General features: G+C 44.6%; 1 protein-coding gene across 1 annotated transcript in view; it reads right to left on the bottom strand.

Annotated features, from left to right (window-relative positions):
- ptpn5 (protein tyrosine phosphatase non-receptor type 5) overlaps positions 1–23,399 on the bottom strand; it is a 113,811-nt gene extending 90,412 nt beyond the window's left edge. The window contains exons 1-2 of the mRNA XM_086007663.1: positions 23,241–23,399; positions 9,616–9,813 (exon numbers count right to left, since the gene is read on the bottom strand). Of these exons, the coding sequence (XP_085863789.1) occupies positions 9,616–9,783 (168 nt within the window). The 5' untranslated portion in view covers positions 9,784–9,813; positions 23,241–23,399. The remainder of the gene's footprint in view (positions 1–9,615; positions 9,814–23,240) is intronic.
- Between the last annotated feature and the right edge of the window lie 3,572 nt (positions 23,400–26,971).

Genomic DNA, 26,971 nt, shown 5'->3' on the forward strand with positions numbered 1-26,971 from the left:
CAGCGACTCTCTCCTTAGGCTAAAACAGATGGCAGCTGCAGGTGAGGTTACAGAAGCGATCTGTCACTGGTGAGAGAGGTTCTCCCAATGAGATGGGACTGCACAAACACTTCAAAGATTGTCATGTACAGAAAATTTTAAACACATTAAAATGACTTTCCCAACATTTTCTTACCTCTGCAACTCACCAGTGTCCCATTGAATCCTTCACACCACTTCTGCAGCTGTCATCTATACACAAACATTACAGTAGACCCACAGCACGTCACACTTACCCTGGTGGGGTTTCCTGACGTCGGGAAGCCCGCAGTAGAAGTGTCAAAATTGGAAAAAGCCTCTTAACTGCCTGTTAACTACCTGTTAACAAGCAATTAAGTGGCTATAATCCTCTTCCCACCACTAGGAGTCAGGTCCCTACGCAAATCGAGGACCCGACTCCCAGGAAGATTGATTGGAAGCGGGTTCTTTTCGATTTTATCAGCAGTCCCGCCTCCAAACCCGACCCCTGAGCGCCAGCAAAATCGCCCTCTCAATGTTTTCAAGGGGAGACTGGATAGGCACTTGAGGGAAATAAACTTGCAGGGCTACGGGGATAGAGCGGGGGAATGGGACTGACTGGATTGGTCTACAGAGAGCCGGCCAGGACTTGATGGGCCGAATGGCTTCCTTCTGTGACATATGACTATGAATTAGATGCAGAATGAGGCCCCTTCTACACTTCCCCATCAAGCATTCCTAACACAGGTATAGTACCAATTAGATGCAGTGTAGAGGGCGCATCACTCTGCATTTAACATGTATTGTACCTGCTCAGGAAGTACTTGAAGCTGACACCGGGTACCCAAAAGTGAAAAGTATTCCACTCACCAGCAATGAAATCCCTCAACTTGGTGAATTCATCAAAAGAGAAGGCCGTACAAATTTTTTGTAAGGAACAACTTTTCATGTTTAATTGCGAGGTTAAGAAGCAAAGTTCAGCCAGCGCATTAAATACTGACTGATTTAAAGCATTCAGAAGTAAATTGTCTCAGTTCAGCAGGCAACAGAGGGATAAAGGTATGGGGCAGGAAAAGGTGAGAAATGGTCAGATCCAGCCCTGAAATAGGAACTGGATGGTGGGGAAGCCAGATGAAGGAGTTCGCTGGATAGGGTGAATGGCCTTTTCTGATTGCTGTTATTGTCAGTCTGTTATGGAATGATTTTATTCAAAGATGTGAAATCAGTTTCCCCTGAAGGCTAAGTAGGTAAATGCACTGTCTCATGTATTACTGAGCCACACAGATCAGGAATGTCCTAGGTTTATGCTTAATTAATTGATCTGCTCTTGTAACAAAGAAATTTTCATTTGCAATTCTCTGGTGAGAAATGCTACATACTCAAAAGTACGGTGTCGCTAATTAATACCCAGAGTGATCAGCAGTGTCGACTAAGATTGCAAACAGTTTATCAGGATTCCCATCTGCCAAGGGTGGAATCTCTCAGCTCAGAAATTCTCACATCTGCAATTTTTCTTTGCGCGGTTGTGCAGCGAGGGTAACTTTGATCAGCGTATCTCTCTGTTGTAATGACACTAACTGCACAGTAATCAAGCAGCTGTTCCATTCACCGTCCTTAGTGGTTAGTTCATAAGATCTCCTTTTCACCCCTTGAGGCTACACATGCAGAGAACTAATGTCCAGAGGGCCTGCTCTGATTCCACAGAGTAATATTTAATTAACACCTTGTCTGAAAATCTTGTGGCATGAGAATAAAGCTGATCTGGTGAAATTACTCTCCAATCCATGAGCAGAGTAGGGCTGGATTTTGTCAATGGGAAGCTTTTGGAGGCAGGACTGCTGCTTGCCGGTTTTCAATCCTGCCTCCATCAGCTTCTGGCCAACCAGAAGGATTTTCCCCTGATTGACCTTGTTAAGCCCACCCAGCAGGCTCAGCAGGCCAATTAGGGGGAAATTATTGACAGAGCACGTCAACGTATGATGTGCCATCTGTCAAGATTTTTTGAAAGAAGTAATGTCAACGTTTCACAGCTCTGTGAAGCTGTCAAACACTGATATTCTGCGTAGTTTGATGAGTCCTTGTGTTCAAGACTCATCAAACCTTTCAACTTTGCAGAAATCACTTGGTTGCTGGTTCGGAGGATCCAACAGCCAGTCTGTGAAATCTACAATGGAGATGTTGGGACTCCGGCTTCACAGCAGCTGAAGGCTGTAGGCAGAAACAAAGGTAAGTGAACATTTTCTAACACTTTACACTCACCTTACATACTTACCACTCCACACTTGCACCCATCACTCACCTTTACATTGCACTTTCAGACCCCTCCGACCCCTGCAGACCTCCTACTCGTCTCCTCCACTCTGGCGGGGTTCCCCGAGGTCGGGAAGCCTGTATTTGGGATGGTAAAATGGGAATAATCCTATTTTCTGCCTGTTAACTACCTGTTAACAGGCAATTAATAGGATTGAATCCCTTTCCTGCCTCAAGGAGACGGTATCCGGGGCAGGACAGCTTCCCGCCTCCTGGCAAGAGGGCACGGAAGCGGGATGGGGGCGGGTTTGCCACCCGCCCCGAAATTCTGCAACTTTACCGGCAGTCCCACCTCCATACCCGCCTCCTCAGGACTGACAAAATCCAGCCTGTAGGCTCTCACCCAATGTTCCCTCTAATTTTTGTTTTTGTGCGCGGTCCCTTTAAATTTGCCGCATGGCTGCATGCACGACATCTCTTCCAGCGGCAGCAGCTGGTATGTAGCCTGCACGGGACCTTGCAATTGATGCGTGGCCGCGTGGTGGCACGCCTTAGGGGGATCATTGCTATCACCATTACCACCACCTCTCTCGACCCCTCCACTGTCTCTGATTTGTCACACTGCTTGTCCGACATCCAGTACTGGATGAGCAGAAATTTCCTCCAATTAAATATTGGGAAGACCGAAGTCATTGTCTTCAGTCCTCGCCACAAACTCCGTTACTTAGCCATCGACTCCATCCCTCTCCCTGGCAACTGTCTGAGGCTGAACCAGACCGTTCGCAAGCTTGGTATCATATTTGACATCGAGATGAGCTTCCGACCATATCCCGCTTCATCACCAAGACTGCCTACTTCCACATCCGTAACATCCCCCAACTCCGCCCCTGCCTCAGCTCATCTGAAACCCTCATCCATGCCATTGTTACCTCTCGACTTGTTGCTCTCAAGGCTGGCCTCCCATCTTCCACCCTAAATTAACTTGAGCTCAACCAAAACTCTGCTGCCTGTATCCTAACTCGCACCAAGTTCCGTTCACCCATCACCCCTGTGCTTGCTGACCTATATTGGATCCTAGTCCGGCAATGCCACAATTGTCAAATTCTCACCCTTGTTTTCAAATCCCTCCATGGCCTCACCCCTCCCTATCTCTGTAACCTCCTCCAGCCCTGCAAGCCTTTGAGATCTCTGCATTCCTCCAATTCTGGCCTCTTGGCGGCTATGCCTTCAGCTGTCTAGGCCCTAAGTTCTGGAATTCCCTCCCTAAACCTCTCCACCTCTAACGCTTTCTCCTTTAAGACGCTCCGTAAAACCTACATCTTTGACCAAGCTTTAGGTCATCTGTCCTAACATCTTCTTAAGTGACTCTGTTCTGGACATTATGTGACATTCTGGACATTTTTACATGCAGTAGCACCCTCTGGTGGTGGCTATTGTGTTAGCAGTGTGTTTGTATGAAGCAGAGGTCATTTGACCTTTGTTCCTTTCTTCCTGTGTGAGGTCATTTGACCTTTGTTCCTTTCTTCCTGTGTGAGGTCATTTGACCTTTGTTCCTGTGAGAGGTCATTTGACCTTCGTACCTTTCTTCCTGCGTAACACAGGAAGAACATGGCAGTAATGGAGGATTCCATAAGGGTTTCACAATCCAATGTAATCTGATTTCATATGTTAGGCCAAGCGCAATATCTGTGAGTATCTTTGTTTCTTAGCATAATAGCAACGTTGTCAGAGTAGTATTTTGATAACACTATGTTTATAAAAGGTTAATATTTGATAGTTATAGAAGTTAGTCCAAATGTTAGTTAGTTATACAATTAGTCTATTCTACTGTTGTAAATATGTTTATATCTTATGTAATATCGAATGTATAGTACTCAGTTTATGTACAAAACATACTTTGTCTTTGTTTACAGTTTCACAAAAATAGTTCAAGTAAAGGCTTCAAACAGCAAACGGCTTCACGAAGAATTATTTTGAATAGAGTGTTTAACTTGCTGGATAGCTAGATAGGAGCACGTCTAGCGCGGCCAGTGCAGTCTCTGTGTCAACTTTTTTATGATAATGCTTTTCGAGGTGCCTTGGAACATTTTACTACGTTAAAGGCACAATATAAATGCAAGTTGTTGTTGTTGGATGGGTTCTGGCAAATCTCAACAATAAATTTAGCTTCCAGTATATTGCTCTGGAATCCACCTGCTTACATTGTGTGGAAGGTTTTAGAGCACAGCAAAGAAGCAACTGTACAAACATAAAAAGCTGCAAAAAACTATTTGGAGACCTGTAAGGGTGGGCTGATGAGCAATGTTCTCTATAATTTTTATTTTAGGTGCATGGTCACTTTAACTGGCTGCGCGGCCCATTCAAATTTTCGCACATGCGCGGTTTCTACCATGTAAAAGCCGGTGAGCGGCCTGCGTGGGACCTCCAGGCGGCTACGCAGCCGCGCAGCATATCGGGAACATTGCTAATGAGGGCTGCCACCTGTATGATAAGTGCAACATTAGATTCCATTTCAACGGAGCATTATGTGAGAGACGGTGTCCTACATTGGAATAAATACATACCTGACAGGGTTGCTTTCATGGCTTAGCTGGTTAAGGCAGTGAGTAGCTGAGTGATACAGACCACAAAGTCCAGATACAATTCATATTTGAAGCTGACTTGTTCTGTTCAGTTCCATTCACAGCTCCTCAGATAATGAAGCAGTCCATGCCTGCATGTATCAAGACCTGGACGACACTTAGGTTTGGGCTGCTATGTGGCAAGTAACAGTTGCACCACACGAGAGAGTCTAACCACCGCCCCTTGACATTCAATGGCATCGCCGAATCCCCCACCATCAACATCCTGGGGGTCGCCATTGACCAGAAACTTAACTGGACCAGCCACATAAATACTGTGGCAACAAGAGCAGGTCAGAGGCTGGGTATTCTGTGGTGATTGTCTCACCTCCTGACTCCCCAAAGCATTTCCACCATATACAAAGCACAAGTCAGGAGTGAGATGGAATACTCTCCACTTGCCTGGATGAGTGCAGCTCCAACAATACTCAAGTAGCTCAACACCATCCAGGACAAAGCAGCCCGCTTGATTGACACCCCATCCACCACCTTAAACATTCACTCCCTTCACCACCCGCGCTGCAGTGCACTGCAGCAACTCGCCAAGGCTTCTTCGGCAGCACCTCCGAAACCCGCGACCTCTACCACTTAGAAGAACAAGGGCATCAGGCGCATGGGAACACCAGCACCTGCAAGTTTCCCTTGCAAGTCACACACCATCCTAACTTGGAAATATATCACTGTTCCTTCATAGTCGCTGGGTTAAATCCTGGAACTCCCTCCCTAACAGCACTGTGGGAGTACGTTCACTACATGGACTACATAGGATTACATAGTATACACAGCACAGAAACAGGACATTCGGCCCAACCAGTCCATGCCGACGTTTACACTCCACTCGAGCCTCCTTCCATCTTTCCTCATCTAACTCAATCAGTATAACCCTCTATTCCCTTCTCCCTCATATGCTTATCTAACCATCCCTTAAATGCATCTATACTATTCGCTTCAACCACTCCCTGTGGTAGCGAGTTCCACATTCTCACCACTCTGGGTAAAGAAGCTTCTTCTGAATTCCCTATTGGATTTCTTGGTGACTATGTTATATTGATGGCCTCTAGTTATGCTTTTCCCCACAGGTGGAAACACTCTATCTACTCTATCAAAACCTTTCATAATTTTAAAGACCTCAATAAGGTCACCCCTCAGCCTTCTCTTTTCAAGAGAAAAGAGACCCAGCCTGTTCATCCTTTCCTGATATGTATACCCTCGCATTTCTGGTATCCTTATAAATCTTCTCTGCATCCTCTCCAGTGCCTCTGTATCCTTTTTATGATATGGCGACCAGAACTGTACGCAATACTCTAAGTGTGGTCTAACCAAGATTGGATACAAGTTTAGCATAACTTCACTACTTTTCAATTCTATCCCTCTAGAAATAAACCCTAGTGCTTGGTTTGCTTTTTTCATGGCCTTGTTAACCTGTGTCACAACTTTTAGTGATCTGTGTATTTGTACTCCGCGATCCCTTTGCTCCTCTACCCCACCTAGACTCGCACCCTCCCAATGATAAGTGACCTCCCTATTCTTCCTACCGAAATGTAATACCTCACATTTATCTGTGTTGAAATTCATTTGCCAATTATATGCCCATTCTGCAAGTTTCTTAATGTCTTCCTGTAATTTGTTGCAGTTCTCTTCAGTATTGACTATCCCCCCCAAATTTGGTGTCATCTGCAAATTTAGAAATGGTGTTTTTGATTCCAAAGTCTAAATCGTTAAAATAAATTGTGAACAGCAGTGGTCCCAGCACTGATCCTTGTGGAACCCCACTTCCCACCTTCTGCCACTCTGAATAGCTACCCTTTACCCCTACTCTCCGCTTTCTGTCCTGAAGCCAGCCAGCTATCCATTCTGCTATTTGTCCCCTGACTCTACATTCTCTGTCCTTATTCATTAGTCTATTACGTATTACCTTATCGAAGACCTTTTGAAAATCTAGATAGATTATATCTAATGCATTACACTTGTCTACTCTCTCTGTTACCTCTTCAAAAAATTCAATGAGGTTGGTCAAGCAAGTCATTCCCTTTTGAACTCCATGCTGACTATTCATTATTATAGTTTTGGTTTCTAGATGTTCTTGTATTATCTTCTTTAGTAGGGATTCCATTATTTTTCCTACCACCGATGTTAAGCTGACTGGTCTATAAGTCCCTGGACATGTTCTGTCTCCCTTCTTAAATATAGATATTACGTTAGCTATCCGCCAATCCTCTGGTACTACACCTTTTTCTAATGAATTATTAAATATGTGTAGTAATGCCTCTGCTGTCTCTTCCCTAGATTCTTTTAAGAGGTGCGGATGTAATCTGCCTGGACCAGGCATTTTATCCTCTTTGAGTTTCATTAGTTTATTTAATATTTCTCCTCTTTTTATTTTAAATGCAGTTATCTCATTACTAATCTGACCATCCAATGTCATGTCCACCTGTTCTATTGCCCTGATAACTACTGAAGCAAAGTAAATATTTAATATTTCTGCCATCTCTCTATCGTTACCTGTGGTATTATCCTGTCCATCCCTTAGTGGCCCTATTCCCATCCCGACCTTCCTTTTTTTTATTGATGTGCCTGTAAAATATTTTACTATTTTGTTTTATGGTCCTTGATAATTAAATTTCATAGTTCCTCTTTGCCTTCCTAATTTTTTTTTGACTTCTCTCCTGATCACTTAGTATTCTCCTTTACCATGCTCTCCCCTGCTGTCCATGTACTCAGTGTCTGCCTCTTTCTTTACCCTCAATTTTTCTCTTATGTCTTTATTCATCCATGGTGTCTCATTAGTGTTTAGCTTGTTCTTGTTTTTTAGCGGAATATATTTTTCCTGGACTCTGTTGAACACCGTTTTAAATGTTTCCCATTGCTGTTCTACATCGTTGTTTGCCAATATTGTTGTCCATTTTATTTTCCCAAGTTCAATTCTCAGCCCTTCAAAATCAGTTTTTCTCCAATCTATTACCCTGGTCTTTGTCATACTTATGTCCTTCTCAATTATTATCTTAAAGCGGTTTAAGAAGGCGGCTCACCACCACCTTCTCAAGGGCAATTAGGGATGGGCAATAAATGCTGGCCTTATCAGCGCCACCCACATCCTGGGAACAAATTTTTTAAAAAGAACCAGGCTAACACTTGGCATGCTACAATTGGCCTCAGTCCTCCTGAGCTAGGGAGGAGAAAATCACCCAGGATTCCCACTCCTAATGAGCCTTGCTAGAAACTTCACATTTATGGACAAAGCATATGAGTACGGTAAATGCTATATTAATGGAAAACTGGGCATGGATTCAGAGGCAGGTCCTCAGAGGGAAAACAACATTGCTCTAAATAGGAGGCAGGTGACCCCAGTGCGCTCCCACTGAGAGAGGTGGCAGTACTGTCTGATTTTTTTTTCATTGCTCAGCAGCAGATCAGTTGTTTATGCTGGCAGGCTTATCTGAGGTGGACACTCTTCATTCCTAGCACTCACCTCACTCAGCTGTGCTGGGAGGAGGTGAGTTTAGCCAGTCCATTCTGGAGCAACTGACACTTGTCTGAAACAGCTGTTTTAAGAAGGCCCACACAGAGTTGGTGAGCCGGCTCGTGCCAACAGCTCTGCCCCCCACACAGCACACCGCCAACCAAAAGTCTTCAGACCTTTCTCCTCTTTCCCCTGCTCACCCACCGTGTGCTGGTGGCAGTGACTCCCGCATCCCATCCCACCATGTGCCTCTAACTTATTCACTCCCCTGACGCTGCTATTGTTCATATCCAAAGCTAAACAGGAGGGAGGGATAAAAACAAAAGAGTTGAAAAAGGGAAAGTGAAAAGGGGGAAAAGATTGGGGAAAGAGAGTGAGGTGAATCAATGCTCATTTTTAACACTGATTTACTTTTATTGTAAAAATCCTGAAGGCAGTGACGATCTGTCACCCTCAAAGCTCTTGACAAGGGGCAAGATCGAGAAGCGGACACCAGACAGAACTGAAAGTGAGTCACCTCCAGAAACCCGCAGTCTGCAATCATGTAGTAACAAGGGAGTGCAGATCCATGGTGTGTCTGTCAGCTTCCTCTGCTTTTGCGGCACTTTTTGTTTGTCCCTGTCTCTGAAATTCCCAAACCACATACAATATCCTGTTAGCAGCGACTGATTACTGCCTTATTCCCAATGATTACTGAGTGATTCCTCCCTTATTCTCGGTAACTATGGAGCTTTTCCTACCTTATTGATGATTACAGAGCTATTCCTGCCTTGTTATCAATGATTGCAGTAATCCCAGTGCTATTTCTGTCAACATTCCCAAAAATTACCAAAATGTTCTTACCTTATTCCCAATGATTACAGTGATATTCCTACATCATTCCCACTGACTATTAAGCTGTTCCTGCGATTCTAGCACTATTTCCCTTTGATTACAGTTATTCCTGCCTACCAATAACAGCAATATTTTGCTCTTAAGGCTGCTTGCATCTAATATCATGGCCTTCATATAGGTCGCCAGGCAACAACGGCGCATTCAGGATAGTGCCCAACAGGCTGTGCTCCATATAAAACTGAGAGATATCACTCAAATGTGACCAATATCAACCCTTTGAACTGTATATATATCCTTCCCCTTTGGACAGTACACCATATAATGAGTATATTATTGATATTGTATCATTTAGGCCAAACAACAAGCAGCAGTACCACTTTGACTGATATCATGACTGGCATCATGTGTTGCGACAGAACATCCTATGAGATGTATCCCTGCCCAAAGACTTACCAGGATCTGGGACAGGACGCAGAAGAGAACACTGTAGCTCGCTCTCAGGCAGACTCTCCTCATCCAGCCCCATCGATTCTCCTGGCTAAGTTGCAAGGAATTCTGGGATTTCTCTGGGTTGCCCACCTCTTCCTCCTGGGGGCTGCATTGGGTCAGTGCCCCCATCATTCCTATCTTCTACCAGTGCCTCAGAAGGACCTGCAAATATAAACAAGAGCAGGGTAAAGATGAGAGTTAATCAGGATTCATCCAGAGTGTCCAGCTGCTCTCCACACTCGATATGATGGCTCATTCTTTACGGCTGTTAGTGATGGCTCAATCCCAAGTGGCGGATGCAGGGCTGTGTTCAACTGTCATGGTTTATTCATTGTGTGCTGCTGCTGCTTCCTTTGGAGAAAAAAACCGAACCCACACATGAGTGGGAGGACGAATCACTGTACGCAGTTGAGGAGTAATGGAAAATTTTACACCAAGGTAAAGGCAGGCAGCCAATGACAGGCAGAAATGACGGAGATTGCAGAGAAAGAGACGAGAGAGAGAGAGACCCGGAGAAGGAATGAAACAGAAATGGATGTTAACAGATAAACCCAGGGAAATACAGAACTGTACAAATGCAGAGAATCATGCATATGCACAGAGGGGCAGAGAAACATAACTATGTGAAAGGGAAAGAGAGAGAGAGCGAACCATAGAAATCAAGACCGAGAGAGGGGAACTTAATCTTAAGCGTGGACATTGCTAATTGTGTGAAAATTTAGAGTAAATTGAGTGACGTGAGTATTTTCATTGACTGCATCCGCATGGCCATTTACTCATGACATTTGAGATTTGCATATATTTCTTATTCTGCACAAGCTCCTGCCTGCACAGCAGCTTGAGGAAGCATTCAGACAAGGACTCACTGTTAATGGTAATTTAAAGGGCTCCAACAGCAATTTACATAGCTGCATTCTCACTTGCAACATAAAGGAAGGGTTTGAGCAGCAAACTTCCTGCACAATGATGGCTTCTGGCTCACACACTGCCAGATTGACTGAGCTCATGCCGAACAAAGTGAAGGAAAGGAGTGCACTCGCCACAGAAAAGACTTGTACAGCAAGCCTGACAGTAGATAGATGATTTGGTGAATGCTGTCACCAACAACCAGAGGATCTGGAGCAAAAATACAAGGTGGCAGACTTAAAGAAAGCTGCCAAAGTAAGTCTACAGAACACCTCCCTACACCAAGTAGCTGCCCCAAGTGTGCATTGCCAAAAAATGTTTCCTCATAACCTGTTAATGCTGCTCCATCCAAAGAGCTCACACAACCTTACAGCACTATGCTTGGCCATAATGCACTGTGACAACTCACAAGTGAAACTTTGTCACACTGAAATTTTAAAGGGGCTTCACACAACAAATTCTCCAACACAACCTGCCTGCATGATGCATGCTCATTTACTGACACACAGGAGAGACACTTGTATGTGCTCTTTAAACATGCGGCATCTCAAAACGACTTCTCTGCTTGCAGGACAAGATGGTACATAGTAAAAGGGAGTGGACCCAAACTGCAGAAAGGCCAGAAATATCAAGCCTTTAACTCCTTTTCAGGAGGCCATGATTGATATGATTGGCCATGATAGCATTAAGGGAGTCTCGGAAGGGTGAAGTCAAAAACTCCCTCTAAGCTCAGGGCTATTACTAACCTGCTCGTGTCATGTTTTTCCTCCTACTTGCTCACTCATGGTGTACACAACCACAAAACAGTCACATATAATATATTGCAAGATTCTTGTGACAGAGTGACCCACCAGCAGGCAACCATAATGGCATTTAAAGTGTAACGCTGAGTGGTCAGAAAGCCAGTGAGCTGAAGAACTCTCAACTCTCTGACTTCCTGCATGGACAAAACCTAGCGGCATTATCACTTTTACCAGCAGGAATTTTGAGGCTACAGAGAGAGAATAATTTCTCTACTCCCCTCACTCATTCTAACCTATCTCCTTCTGAACCTGCAGCACTCCATTCTCTCAGGTCCAACACTGACATTGTCATTAAGAGAACTACAGAAAGGGAAAACCATGGAGACCGAAGAGCGACAGACAGAATGAGATGGAACGAGAGACAATAAAGACAAAGAGAGAGACAGAACTACAGACTCAGACAGTCATAGGCAGAAAAATAGAAACCTGTAAAAAGAGACCCAGAGAGACAAGCAGACATACAAATAATAAAGATCTAAAGAGAGGGGGAAACCATAGAGGCTCCAATAGAGAGAACAACACAGACCCATATAGATTTGTTTGGCTAGTACCCTAGCTCATCCAGCCTAGATTTCTACTGTTTTTGTTACTACTATTCAACAGGAAAGATTCTTTCAAACATTTATCACATGCTTTAAATTTACTTTACGCTAATCTAAGTTTATATCCCTCTGGACTCTAACCTTCTCTTGATGTTTTCATTAGGAACCGTCAGTGTGACATCGGCTCAATTTCTCTACTCCCCTCACTCACTCTAACCTACCTCCTTCTGAACCTGCAGCACTCCATTCTCTCAGGTCCAACACTGACATTGTCATTAAACCTGCTAACAAGGGCAGCGCTGTTGTTGTTTGGTGAACAGACCTCTACTTTGCGGAGGCTGAACGCCAACTGTCTGACACCTCCTCCTACCTTCCCCTGGACCACAACCCCATCACCAAACATCAAGCCATTTTTTCCAAGACTGTCACTGATCTCATCTCCTCTGGAGATCACCCCGCTTCCCACCCCACCTCCACAGCCTTATAGTCCACCAACGCCACACAGCCCACTTCTCCCTCCTTCCCAAGATCCACAAACAGGTAGACCCATTATTTCAGCCTGTTCTTGCCCCACAAAACCTATTTCTTTCTATCTTGACTCTATTTTTTTCATCCCTTGTCCAATCACTTCCAACATACATCCGTGACTCTACTGATGTCCTCCACCACTTTAACAGTTTCCTGGCCCTAACCGTCTCCTTTTCACCATGAACGCCCAATCCCTTTACACATGGATTTACAAAAGGTAAATCATGCTTGACTAATCTACTGGAATTTTTTGAGGATGTAACTGGTAAAATAGATAAGGGAGAACCAGTGGATGTGGTGTATTTGGACTTTCAGAAGGCTTTCGATAAGGTCCCGCATAAGAGGTTAGCGTGCAAAATTAAGGCACATGGGATTGGGGGCAAGGAATTGACTTGGATAGAGAACTGGTTGGTGGACAGAAAGCAAAGAGTTGGAATAAACGGGTCGTTTTCCGAGTGGCAGGCAGTGACTAGTGGGGTACCGCAAGGATCGGTCCTAGGACCCCAGCTGTTCACAATATATATTAATGATCTGGACGAGGGAATTGGATGTAATATCTCCAAATTTGCAGATGACACAAAGCTGGGTGGGAGGGTATGCTGTGAGGAGGATGTCATGAAACTCCAGTACGATTTGGACAGGTTGGGTGATTGGGCAGAAACATGGCAAATGCACTATAATGTGGATAAATGTGAGGTTATCCACTTTGGTGGCAAAAACAGGAAGGCAGATTATTATTTGAATGGCAATAGATTGGGAGAAGGGGAAGTGCAAAGAGACCTGGGTGTTCTTGTGCACCAGTCGCTGAAGGTAAGCATGCAGGTGCAGCAGGCGGTTAAGAAGGCAAATGGTATGTTGGCCTTCATAGCAAGAGGGTTCGAGTACAAGAACAAGGATGTCTTGCTGCAGTTGTACAGGGCCTTGGTGAGACCGCACCTTGAGTATTGTGTGCAGTTTTGGTCACCTTACCTGAGGAAGGACGTTCTTGCCATGGAGGGAGTGCAGCGAAGATTCACCAGGCTGATACCTGGGATGGCAGGAATGACGTACGAGGAGAGATTGTGTCAATTGGGCTTATACTCACTGGAGTTTAGAAGATTGAGAGGGGATCTCACCGAAACCTATAAAATTCTGTCAGGTCTGGACAGACTAGATGCAGAAAGGATGTTTCTGATGGCCGGGGAGTCCAGAACCAGGGGTCATAGTCTAAGGATAAGGGGTAAGCCATTTAGGACTGAAATGAGGAGGAATTTCTTCACCCAGAGAGTGGTGAACCTGTGGAATTCTCTGCCACAGAGGGCGGTGGAGGCCAGTTCATTAAATATATTCAAGAAAGAGTTGGATATATTTCTTGAGGCTAAAGGGATCAAGGGATATGGGGAGAAGGCAGGGATAGGGTACTGAATTTGGATGATCAGCCATGATCTCATTGAATGGCGGAGCAGGCTCGAAGGGCCGAATGGCCTACTCCTGCTCCTATCTACTATGTTTCTATGTTTACATCCCCTACCAGGATGGCCTGCAGGCCCTCCCTTCTTCCTTGAACGTAGGACCAACCAGTTCCCATCCACCACCACCCTCCTCCGCCTGGCTGAACTTGTTCTTACATTGAACATCTTCCCCTTTGACTCCACTCACTTCCTCCAAATAAAAGGTGTCGCTATGGGAACCCGTATGGGTCCTAGCTATGCCTGCCTTTTTGTGAGATACGTGGAACATTCTTTTTACCAATCCTACACAAATGCCCTCCATTATCTCTTTTCCCGGTACATTGATGACTGTATAGATGCCGCTTCCTGCTCTCGCCACGAGCTGGAAAATCTCATCAACTTTGTTTCATGTAATGAAAATTGAGTGGGTTCTACAACAGGCAGGCGATCTGTTCTGTTGGATTACCACCCAGGTTGTGAAGACAAAAATATACCCCAATGTAATTTATTTATATCATCCTCAAAGACGTTAAGGTTTGTCAGGTCTTTTAATCTGTGCTGGCTATTCCTCTACAGATGCTCTTGACTACTCTTTAAAATTGCTTCTAGCATTTTATTGATGTAAGGCTAGTTGCTGGGTTAGAATCATAGAATGGTTACAGCACGGAAGAAGGCCATTCGGCCCATCGAGCCCATACCAGCTCTCTGCTAGACCACCTCATCTAGTCCGACTCCCCCCGCCCTTTCCCTGTAGCCCTGCAATTTTTTTTCTTTCAGGTGCTTATCCAACTCCCTTTTGAAAGCTGTGATTGAGTCTGCCTCCACAACCCTTTCAGGCAGTGCATTCCAGATCCTAACCACTTGCTGCGTAAAAAGTTTTTTCTTATGTCGCCTTTGGTTCTTTTGCCAATCACCTTAAATCTGTGTCCTCTGGTTCTCGAACCCTCTGCCAGTGGGAACAGTTTCTCTCTATCTACTCTGTCCAGCTCCCTCATGATTTTGAACACCTCTATCAAATCTCCTCTCAATCTTCTCTGCTCTAAGGAGAACAACCCCAGCTTCTCCAGTCTAACCACGTAATTGAAATCCCTCATCCCTGGAATAATTCTCGTAAATCTTTTCTGCACCCTCTCTAAGGCCTTCACATCCTTCTTAAAGTGCAGTGCCCAGAACTGGACACAATACTCCAGTTGAGGCCAAACCAGAGTTTTATACAGGTTAGAATTGTATATTTTATATATATAGCTCTACATTTGTTTGCTTCCAGTCCTACAGAACCTAGACAGTGTCCAGTGCTTCCTCCATAATGATAGCCAATGTCCCACAAATTTCCTTCCTTCAGAACCCAAGGAAATCATAGAATAATACAAATTTTGGTAAATAAGGAGACCATTTGGGCCATCAACATGTGCTGCTGCCCATTTCCCTGCTCTTTCTCCATACACTTTAATATTTTTCTTCAAGTGTTTATCCAATTCCCTCAAACATTGTGATATTCTAATAATCCTCTGTGTGCAATAATTCCTTCTAACCTTCCCCTTTGTGCTTTCAGAACTAATCATGAGTTTATACCCCCTCGTTACTGATTCACTGACTAGTGGAGATAATCTTTGGCTATTCACTCCTTCAAACCCTTTCATAATTTTGAACACATATTAGATCCTCACTTAACTTTCTGCTCCACTGAATTCAGCCCTAGTTTTTTAAGTATCTCATCGTAACTATTTCATTGAATCCTTAGTGTGACCCCCCTGTGATTCTACATTGCACTTTTTCCATAGTTCCCATATTCTTTCTATAATGCAATACACAAAATTATGCACAGTACTTCAACTGCTTAATCAATATCTTGTAAAGACTCATCATCAGCTCCATGCTTTTTTATTCCATGCCCCATGTAGTAATTTCAGCACGAGGAAGGTTAATAAATAAGTTTTTTTTATACTCAGTATACAATTGTTGAAAATTAAGCCTAGAAATTGGTCAGTGCAGTGCCTGTTTTTGGGTGCACCTTGCACTTCCAAAGCCCCAATGTAGCGGGCAGTAAGAATGTGCATATTTCTGGCGCCTGCTGTATTGGGTAAGGACAAAAATTATGCATCCTTTACAGAGACCTGACAAGCATTAGGTCCTTTGTATAAGTAAATAAGGCACTTAAACTCCACCATTTTAGCAGCCATGCCTTCAGCTGCCAAGGCTTTAAGATCTGGAATTCCCCCCCTGAACCTCTTCGCCTCTCTACCTCTCTCTCGCCATTTAAGTCGCTGTTAAAATCTACCTCTTTGACCAAGCTTTTGGTCACCTGTCCTAATATCTCTTTATATGGTGTCAAATTTTATCTGCTATCGCTCCTGTGAAGCACCTTGGGATGTTTTTATAGCGTTAAAGGTGCTATATAAATGCAAGTTGTTGTTGTTGCCAGGGACGGTGGCAGTTGTTTTTCTTCAAAAATGTTTTGTTCTGACCTACTCTTTTTTTTTGCTTTCACTTTCTCATTCTCCATTACAAAAGTGCCCTGAAGTATAATTTTGTGTGTACCACATAAGAACATAAATCATGTCAACGTAAAATCTTAAACGAGTTGAGAACTGCTCCAAAAAATTATATAGGGCGAGAGTTTAACTTTTGGGTAGCTGAGGGGAACACACTGGCCGACCACCTGTGCCAGGAGCAAAGAAGACAGAGCCATTTTGCAGCCAGGCCTCAGTTAAATAGAAGCAGTGAGCTGCGGGCGGCAAACAGGCGCCCCGGTGCCGCTTGCCAAATTTGGGCCAGTGCACTATCAGGCAACCCAGATACTGCCCTGTTGGCACCAAGCAAAGTACTGGAGGGAGGGGAGGTCACGATTGTGGAGGTTTAGTGAACAGCTGAATGGTGCATGAACACTTATCTAATAGCGATCTTAATATGATTGAGTTCAACGTAATGCTTGAAAGGAAGAAATGTAAAACATCTACCAAGGTTCTAGATTTAGGTAAGGTTGACTTCAATGTGATGAGACAGAGACTGTCCACAGTAAACTGGGTAAATCTATTAATGGGTAAAACGACAGAAGTTCAATGATACCTGAACTCCAAGGGTTAAATTATGAGGAGAGATTACACATAGAATTACAAGGATATACAGCACAGAAACAGGCCTTTCGGCCCAACCAGTCCATGCCGGCATTTATGCTCCACTCAAACCGCCTCCTGTCTTTCCTCATCTAAATCTATCAGCATAACCCTCTATTCCCTTTTCCTCATATGCTTGTCTAGCCTCCCCTTAAATGCATCTATACTATTTGCTTCAACCACTCCCTGTGGTAGCGAGTTCCACATTCTCACCATTCTTTGGGTAAAGAAGTTTCTTCTGGAATTCCCTATTTGATTTCTTGGTGACTATCTTATATTGATGGCCTCTAGTTATGCTCTTCCCCACAAGTGGAAACATTCTCACTGTATCCTTTCATAATTTTAAAGACCTCTATTAGGTCACCTCTCAGCCTTCTTTTTTCGAGAGAAAAGAGACCCATCCTATTCATCCTTTCCTGATATGTATACCCTCGCATTTCTGGTATCATCCTTGTAAACCTTCTCTGCACCCTCTCCAGTGCCTCTATATCCTTTCGATGACCTGACGGAGAGTTCTGACAATAGGTCATCGACCTGAAACATTAACCCTGTTTCTCTCTCCAGAGATGCTGCCTGACCTGCTGAGTATTTCCAGCATCTCCTGTTTTTATTTCAAAAATCTATCCATCTCAGTTTTGAAAATGTCAATTGACCCAACATCCACAACCTTTTCAGGGAGACAGTTCCAGATTTCCACTACCCCTTTATGTGAAAAAGTACTTCCAGATTTCACTCCTAAATGGCCTACCTCTAGTTTTAAGATTATGCCCATGCACAAGATTCTCCCTCCAAAGGAAATAGTTTCTCTGGCCCCGATATTTACTGGGGCAGGATTTCCAAGCAGGGAGGGAGAAGTTCTGGTCGTCCATGTTTCCCCAAACACTGTGGAGTTTTAATTCCATGGCGTGCGTGTTTTTTTTAATAGGTTCCCCGCCTGGAACCCGGCCTGATTGACAGGTTTGGCTACCTGTCGGGCGGGGAAGGCTGCAGAAGAGGCCGCAGCCCAGGAGCAGGTAAATTTCATGCTGCTCGGGGTAGGCAGGGTGGAGTGGGTACAGCGTGGTTTGGAGGGTCTTGGGGTGATCGCGGGAGATCGGGGACAGAGATGCGGGGTCAGGGAAAGATCGGAGGGAGGGTTGGCGGTGTCGGAGGGAGAGATGGGGGTGTCGGAGAGATCGGAGGGAGAGATGGGGGTGTCAGGGAGAGATCGGAGGGAGAGATGGGGAATATTGGGAGACATTGGAGGGGGGGTCAGAGAGAGATCGGATGGAGACGGGGGGTCGGGGAGAGATCGGAGGAAGAGATGAGGGGGAGGTCAGGGAAGAGTCAGTGATCACGGGGGTTGGCGATCATGGGGTGGTCGGTGATTGTGGGGGAGTTTTGGGGGGAGACCGTGGAGGTGAGGTGGGTGTTACAGGTTGGCTTGTTGAGCCTGGAGAAAGAACTCCTGCTCCTCTCGGCACACAAGCAGTGCTGTAAAGGCACTTACCTTATGGATCCGGCCCTTCTTGCCTCCTTTTATCTGTCGGGTTTCCCGAGGCCCGGGAAACCCAGCTGACTGTGGTTAAAAATAGAAACAGTGTTAATTTGGTGGCACAGAGCCCCCTTAAAAGGTTTCAATGAACAACTCGCCTCCTGGGAGTAGATTGGTTCGAGGCAGGAAGGGTTCCTGTTTCAGATTTTTAACATTTTATCTTCCCACTCGACCCAAACCCACCCGTTTTTAGGGGTTAAAATTATCCCCTCTGTTAGGATAAAATTTGGTTTAGGGGATACAAAGGGGTGGGCCTCAATATTTGACCGGTATAATATGTCTGAAAGGTACCATTCAGTCTTGTTAGGCTGGAAAACCTAACACTTAGCAAGAGTTTCTACAGTTATATAAAAAGAAGAAGGGTGGCTAAAGTGAATGTTGTTCCCTTAGAGGATGAGACCGGGAAATTAGTAGTGGGGAACATGGAGATGGCAAATACGCTGAACAAATATTTTGTATCAGTCTTTACAGTAGAGGACACTAAAAATATCCCAACACTGGACAAACAGGGGGCTATAGTGGGGGAGGAGCTAAACACGATTAAAATCACTAAGGAGATGGTACTCGGTAAGATAATGGGACTTAAGGCGGATAAATCCCCTGGACCTGATGGCTTACATTCCTAGGGTCTTCAGAGAAGTAGCGGTAGGGATTGCGGCTGCATTGGTGGTAATTTGCCAAAACTTCCTGGATTCAGGAAAGGTCCCAGCAGATTGGAAAACTGCTAATTTAATGCCCTTATTTAAAAAGGGAAGTAGACAAATGGCTGGAAACTATAGACCAGTTAGCCTAACATCTGTGGTTGGTAAAATGTTGGAGTCCATTATTAAGGGAGCAGTAACAGGACATTTGGATAAGCATAATTTAATCAGACAGAGTCAGCATGGTTTTATGAAGGGGAAGTCATGTTTGACAAATTTGCTCGAATTCTTTGAGGACGTAACAAACAGGGTGAATAAAGGGGAACCAGTGGATGTGGCGTATTTGGACTTCCAAAAGGCATTTGACAAGGTGCCACACAAAAGATTACTGCACAAGATAAAAAATCACGGGATTGGGGGTAATATACTGGCATGGGTGGAAGATTGGCTATCTAACAGAAAGCAGAGAGTTGGGATAAATGGTTCATTCTCGGGTTGGCAATCAGTAACTAGTGGTGTTCCGCAGGGGTCAGTGCTGGGACCCCAACTCTTTACAATCTATATTAACGATTTGGAGGAGGGGACCAAGTGCAACGTATCCAAGTTTGCCGATGATACAAAGATGGGAGGGAAAGCAGTGAGTGAGGAGGACATAAAAAACCTGCAAAAGGACATAGACAGGCTAAGTGAGTGGGCAGAAATTTGGCAGATGGAATATAATGTTGGAAAGTGTGAGGTTATGCACTTTGGCAGAAAAAATCAAAGAGCAAGTTATTATCTAAATGGAAAGAAACTGCAAAGTGCTACAGTACAAAGGGATCTGGGGGTCCTGGTGCATGAAACACAGAAGGTCAGTATGCAGGTACAGCAGGTGATCAGGAAGGCCAATGGAATCTTGGCTTTTATTGCAAGGGGGATGGAGTATAAAAGCAGGGAAGTCTTGCTTCAGTTATACAGGGTACTGGTGAGGCCACACCTGGAATACTGCGTACAGTTTTGGTTTCCATATTTAAGAAAAGATATACTTGCTCTTGAGGCAGTTCAGAGAAGGTTCACTCGGTTGATTCCGGAGATGAGGGGTTGACTTATGAGGAAAGGTTGAGTAGGTTGGGCCTCTACTCATTGGGATTCAGAAGAATGAGGGGTGATCTTATCGAAACATATAAGATTGTGAGGGGGCTTGATCGGGTGGATGCGGGGAGGATGTTTCCACTGATGGGTGGGACTAGAACTAGGGGGCATAATCTTAGAATAAGGGGCTGCCCTTTCAAAACTGAGATGAGGAGAAACTTCTTCACTCAGAGGGTAGTAAATCTATGGAATTTGCTACCTCAGAGAGCTGTGGAAGCTGCGACATTAAATAAATTTAAAACGGAGATAGACAGTTTCCTAGCTGATAAGGGAATAAGGGGTTACGGGGAGACGGCAGGGAAGTGGACGTGAGTCTAGGTTCGGATCAGCCATGATCCTATTGAATGGCAGAGCAGGCCCGAGGGGCCGTATGGCCTACTCCTGCTCCTACTTCTTATGTAAAACAAATGCAAAGCACCGTGGGCTACTTGGCTATATTAACCCTTTTAAAACTAACATAAATAAATTTAGCTGACCAAAGACATTCTGAAGTGTTGCTTGTGGTTACACTGAGTAACTGTTTAGAAAGAACCTGTTCTTGGAAGAGATAAGAGTACAAAGGCACGATTAATGAATAGCAGCAAGTAAGGTCTTGAAGAGTAGTCAGCAGGCTACAGGCTACTGTGGCTTTGTAGTCATCCAGCCATGTCTCTGCTGAAAATACCTTCCCATACTGATAACAAGAGTAAGAGATAGCTCAGGAATACGGAAGTTAGAATGAAGCCTCTGCAGTCCATAAACTTCTTACTGACATATCCAGAGGGTACTCGAGTTCAAAGGACAGGCCTAATAGTTGATTGATTAATCATGTAAACCAATGAAGTATCAATATTCTCATGTATACACCCCCATTAGTAATAAGTGGGTGTTGCCTAATAAACTAAGCTGAATTGCCACTTTTTCCCTTGAGAACGATGTCTCTAGCTAAGGGTAGCTGAGATAGTTCTCCTGTGTGCACTCGTAATAAAACTATTGATCTGGGTAACACTTGAGTCTGTTAGCTCTATTTTACCTTCCAGATTTGCCTCGCTTACACCCTCTATATTTACTCTGTTGAATCCCTTTATCATTTTAAAGAATCTGATTCGATTATCCCTTAATCTTCTAAAGTCAAGTGAAAACAAACCAAATTTATGTACGGTGGCATAGTGGTTAGCACTGTTGCCTCACAGCGCCAGAGACCCGGGTTCGAATCCGGCCTCGGGCGACTGTCTGTGTGGAGTTTGCACATTCTCCCCGTGTTTGCGTGGGTTTTCTCCGGGTGCTCCGGTTTCCTCCCACAGTCCAAAGATGTGCGGGTTAGGTTGATTGGCTATGATAAATTGACCCTTAGTGTTAGGGGGATTAAATACGTGGGGTTACAAGGATAGGGTGGGATATGTGTTGGTGCAGGGGTTACGGGGATCGGGTGGGATATGTGTTGGTGCAGGCTCGATGGGCCGAAATGGCCTCTATCTGCACTGTGGGGTTTCTGTGATTCTGTGATTCTGTGAACCTGACCTCATAATTTAACCCTTTAAGCCATGGTATCATTCTGGTTAATCTGTGCTTTTCTCCTACAAGACCATTATATCATTCCTGAGGTTCGGTGCCCAAAACTGAATGCAATGCTGCAGAAGGGGTCTGACCAAGGCGCTTTACAACTGAAACATCAGTTCCTCACTCTTGAATTCCAAATCCTTCAGCGTAAAGGCCAACATTCCATTAGCCTTTTTGATTACGTTTTATACCTGTTTATTGGCTTTTAATGCTTTGGTGATTTGAGCACATGGACACCCAGATTCATTTACTCCACCATAGCTCCTAGTCTCTCACCGTTAAGAAACTTTTTTAATTTGCCTTTCTCAGATCCAAAGTGGATGACCTCACATTTCCCCACACTGAACTCCATCTGTCATAGTTTTACCCATTCACTTAGTACAGAGCATAAAGCATAAAAACTGACACCACTCTGCACATTACACTCTTATTACCCATGTATCAAATAAGTGCAGACAATATTTATGGTGAAGACACCAGTCTAAGATTCTAGATGATGTCTGCCATCTGTATGGCTTGTCCAGGTCTCTTCTACAGTTTTTTCAACTTATTATTACATCAATAAACAAGCGGACTTTTATCCAGTATGTACAGGAGCAGACACAGAGCCACACTTAAGCCATACAGTACCAGATAGGAATGAATTATTCTCTTTAACCTGATGCATACTGTACATGTATAGGAATTAACACTGAAATACACATAAGGTATATACTACCAGACAGGAGTGATTTATTCCCTTATACCTGATGTATACTGCAACTGTGCAGAAGCTAACACTGAGCTATACAATATCAAATAGGACTGCATGGTTCCCTTTTACCTTATGTGTATCGTAAGTCCACTGTGATGTGTCTGCAACACACTCCACTTTACAAACTTCCTGTTGTAACCCCCTCCAATATTACAAATTTCCCACAGTATTACATATGCAGATATTAGAAACCTTTCTCACAGATGCCTGCCTCACTGTAAAACAGTGATATTACAGAGAGAGAGAAATGGGTAGAGATGCATATGTAGTTTGGGAGAGAGAGAAATAGGGAGTGTGAGAGAAAATGAGTGAGGTAGGGAGAAAAAGTGATAGAGAGGGAGAAAGGAGTAATAGACATTGGAATGGCAGAATGAGAGAAATAGAAATTAAGATGAAGAAATAGAGGATGAGATACAAATAGAGAGAGCCACAGAAATAAAGAGAGATCAGGAAATTGAGCTGCGGAAAAGAAGAAGACAGGTAGAGATAGGGAGAGATATTGAAACAGAGAGAGGTACACAGAGAGAAAATAGTGTAAAAGAGATAGATAATGGGGAGGCAGGAATAGATAGAGGGCTTAAGATCTATATTCTTCTTTATATGTGCGTTATGGTTTATCTATTCACCTCTGGGATATTGCACCGATGTCCTCTGGTATTAGTGCTTACCATATGGATGCCTTGATCCTGAACAGGCTTGAGCTGAAGCAGCTGGAATTCATCCTCACACTCTGACCCACATCCTAGCAAAGGGGCGACCTTCAGCACACTGAGGCCAATCACCTTCTATAGCAGGACCATGTGATATCGATGAGTATTCAGTCAATGAGAACGTCAGCTGTGATTAAACCTTTTTCACAGTACGAGAGCAGCAGCTACCTCACTGAGAGAGCTCCACTCCCGTAGGCAGTTATATTAATACTGGATTGTAATAGAATTAACTATAGATGAGAAGCACAAATAATGTGAAGATTATGTGAATAATAAATCATATTTTTTGTTATTGCTATCCTAACTACATGAAGCTTTCCTTTCTGAATTTTAATATTTACTGTGTGGGAAAAATACCTGATTAAGTGACACTTGCAATACTAATACACAGGAGCCAAGGCAAGTGCTGAGAGCATCGTTTATTTAAAAACAGAGCAAAAAATAAGCCCCCATTCTCCTCAGCATTCATCATTCCTTTGGATTCCAATTAGTCACCTTTTCCTAATATAGAGAGCAAGGACCCCTTTAAAAACAAAGGGGATCATTTTGACTTTGGCCGATGATGTAAAATGGTTGATATTGCTTCAGTTGCCGGTAATGGACTTAAATAGAAATAAAAATCGGGAAAGATTAATGGGCGGCTGAATCAATCACACCATCACCCAAAAACAAAATTACCCCCAAATTATTTCAATCAAAAATTTATCCCCTCCTATTCTGAAGGCGCTCACTCCCGCTGGGGTATAGTTCCACGGGTGCCCTCCAGCTCCTTGCCCAAGTGGATATTCTTCATCTAAATTATGAGTGTCTGTGGGCTATTCAACTGCAGGGGAATCACTTACAAGCCTGATCCTGTTCTCAGCTAATGTCCACATATGCAGAGTCACATGGACAGTGATCAGGAACAGAAACTCTGGCTGATTTTTCTCACTAGGCCACTTGTGCTGCACTAACCATTGCTCCAGTTTAGATCAGACAGTACAGCCCAGGCTGAGAATTGGGCCTGAGCCCTCCTGGTCAGCATGGCTCAGTGCCGCACCAAAAAGTACATTTACCCCCTGAGCCACCGGGGAAGAAACCCTCACTTTTTAAGGCAATTTTCCTTTCTTGATCTCCAGTGTCTTTCCATCGCTTTTTCACACCACAACTGACACAGACAGCTGACAGAACACCGGCTCTTGTGTCTTGTGCCAAACTCATGCTAAAAGGTACCGCAGAAAGAACCAGAATAGCACGGTGTGGGTTAACACCTGATCTCAGTTCAGTGTATTCTCAGGATGTTGCAGATGACATCAGCAAAGGAACCTGTGCAGGATTATAGGTGTCACTACATCAATTGTCTGTGCTGCAGCGCAGCAAACTGACTGATACTACAGTACATACAGCACCAATGTTTGTCTGTGAGGGCCATATTGCATAAAAATTGAGTCCCATGGTAACTTACCAGCCAATTGCCATCATTTTATTAATTCACGGGATGTGGGCGTCGCTGGCAGGGCCAGCATTTATTGACCATCCCTAATTACCCTTGCGAAGGTGGTGGTGAGCCGCCTTTTTGAACCGCCGCAGTCTGTATGGTGAAGGTACTCCCACAGTGCTGTTAGGTAGGGAGTTCCAGGATTTTGACCCAGCGACGATGAAGGAACAGTGATATATTTCCAAGTCAGGATGATGTGTGACTTGGAGGGGAAATTGGAGGTGATGGTATTCCCATGCGCCTGCTGCCCTTGTCCTTCTGGATGGTAGAGGTCGCGGGTTTGGGAGGTGCTGTCGAAGAAGCCTTGGCGAATTGCGGCAGTGCATCTTGTAGACGGTACACACTGCAGCCACGGTGTGCCAGTGGTGGAGGGAGTGAATGTTTAAGGTGGTGGATGGGGTGCCAATCAAGTGGGCTGCTTTGTCCTGGATGGTGTTGAGCTTCTTGAGTGTTGCACTCATCCAGGCAAGTGGAGAGTATTCCATCACACTCCTGACTTATGCCTTGTAGATGGTGGAAAGGCTTTGGGGAGTCAAGAGGTGAGACACTCCCCGCAGAATTCCCAGCCTCTGACCTGCTCTTGTAGCCAAAATATTTATGTGGCTGGTCCAGTTAAGTTTCTGGTCAGTGGTGACCCCCAGGATGTTGATGGTGGGGGATTTGACAATGGTAATACCATTGAATGTCAAAGGAAGGTGGTTAGACTCTCTCTTGTTGGAGAGTGTCATTGCCTGGCACTTGTGTGACATGAATGTTACTTGTCCCTTATCAGTCCAAGCCTGGATGTTGTCCAGGTTTTGCTGCATGTGGACACGGACTGCTTCATTATCTTAGGAGTTTCGAATGGAACTGAACACTGTGCAATCATCAGCGAACATCCCCACTTCTGACCTTATGATGGAGGGAAGGTCATTGATGAAGCAGCTGAAGATGGTTGGGCCGAGGACACAGCCCTGAGGAACTCCTGCAGCGATGTCCTGGGGCTGAGATGATTGGCCTCCAACAACCACTACCACCTTCCTTTGTGGTAGTTATGACTCCAGCCAGTGGTGCGTCTTCCCTCTGATTCCCATGGACTTAATTTTTTCTAGGGCTCCTTGATGCCACACCCAGTCAAAGGCTGTCTTGCTGTCAAGGGCAGTCACTCTCACCTCACCTCTGAAATTCAGCCCTTTTGTCCAAGTTTGGACCAAGGCTGTAATGAGGTCTGCAGCCAAGTCGTCCTGGCAGAACCCAAACTGAGCATCAGCAAGCAGGTCATTGGTAAGTGCTGCTTAATGCCACTGTTGACGACCCCCCTGTCACTTTGCTGATGATTGAGAGTTGGCTGATAGGGCGGTAATTGGCCGGATTGGATTTGTCCTGCTTTTTGTGGACAGGACATACCTGGGCAATTTTCCACTTTGTCGGGTAGATGCCAGTGTTAGCTGTACTGGAACAGTTCGGCTAGAGGCACAGGTAGTTGTGGAGCAGAGGTCTTTAGCACTACATCCGAGATGTTGTCGGGACCCATAGCCTTTGCTGTATCCTGTGCGCTCAGCCATTTCTTGATATCACGTGGAGTGAATTGAATTGACTGAAGACTGGCTTCTGTGATGGTGGGGACCTCAGGAGGAGCCCAAGATGGATCATTCACTCGACACTTCTGGCTGAAGAATGTTGCAAATGCTTCAGCCTTGTCTTTTGCACTCACATGCTGGGCTCCGCCATCATTGAGGCTGAGGATATTCATGGAGCCTCCTCCTCCCGTTAGTTGTTTAATTGTCCACCACCATTCACGACTGGATGTGGTAGGACTGCAGAGCTTTGATCGGAATTTTGTTCATGATTGAAAACTTTCACTGAGAAGATGAACTGCTCCTTCACAGCCTCCCTGCTTAGTCTCAGATTCCGAAGGCACCTCAGTCATTCTCAGGTTGGTGTGCTTGTAACAGGTCATAGTGCTCTGGTCCGACTTCATGGTACCCTCCTGATCTGTATTGCTCAGTATGATACCGTGCGATATATTTACCCATTAAAAAAAAATGTGTTTATCGGATGTGGGCATCGCTGGCAAGGCCAGCATTTATTGCCCATCCCTAATTGCCCTTGAGAAGGTGGTGGTGACCCGCTTTCTTGAACCGCTGCAGTCCGTGTGGTGAAGGTACTCCCACAGTGCTATTAGGTAGGGAGTTTCAGAATTTTGACCCAACGACGATGAAGGAGCGGCGAT

The sequence above is a fragment of the Somniosus microcephalus genome, chromosome 15, assembly GCF_052327205.1.
Source record: "Somniosus microcephalus isolate GS21.2 chromosome 15, FLI_Smic_1.0, whole genome shotgun sequence".
In the NCBI taxonomy this organism is placed as follows: Eukaryota; Metazoa; Chordata; class Chondrichthyes; order Squaliformes; family Somniosidae; genus Somniosus; species Somniosus microcephalus.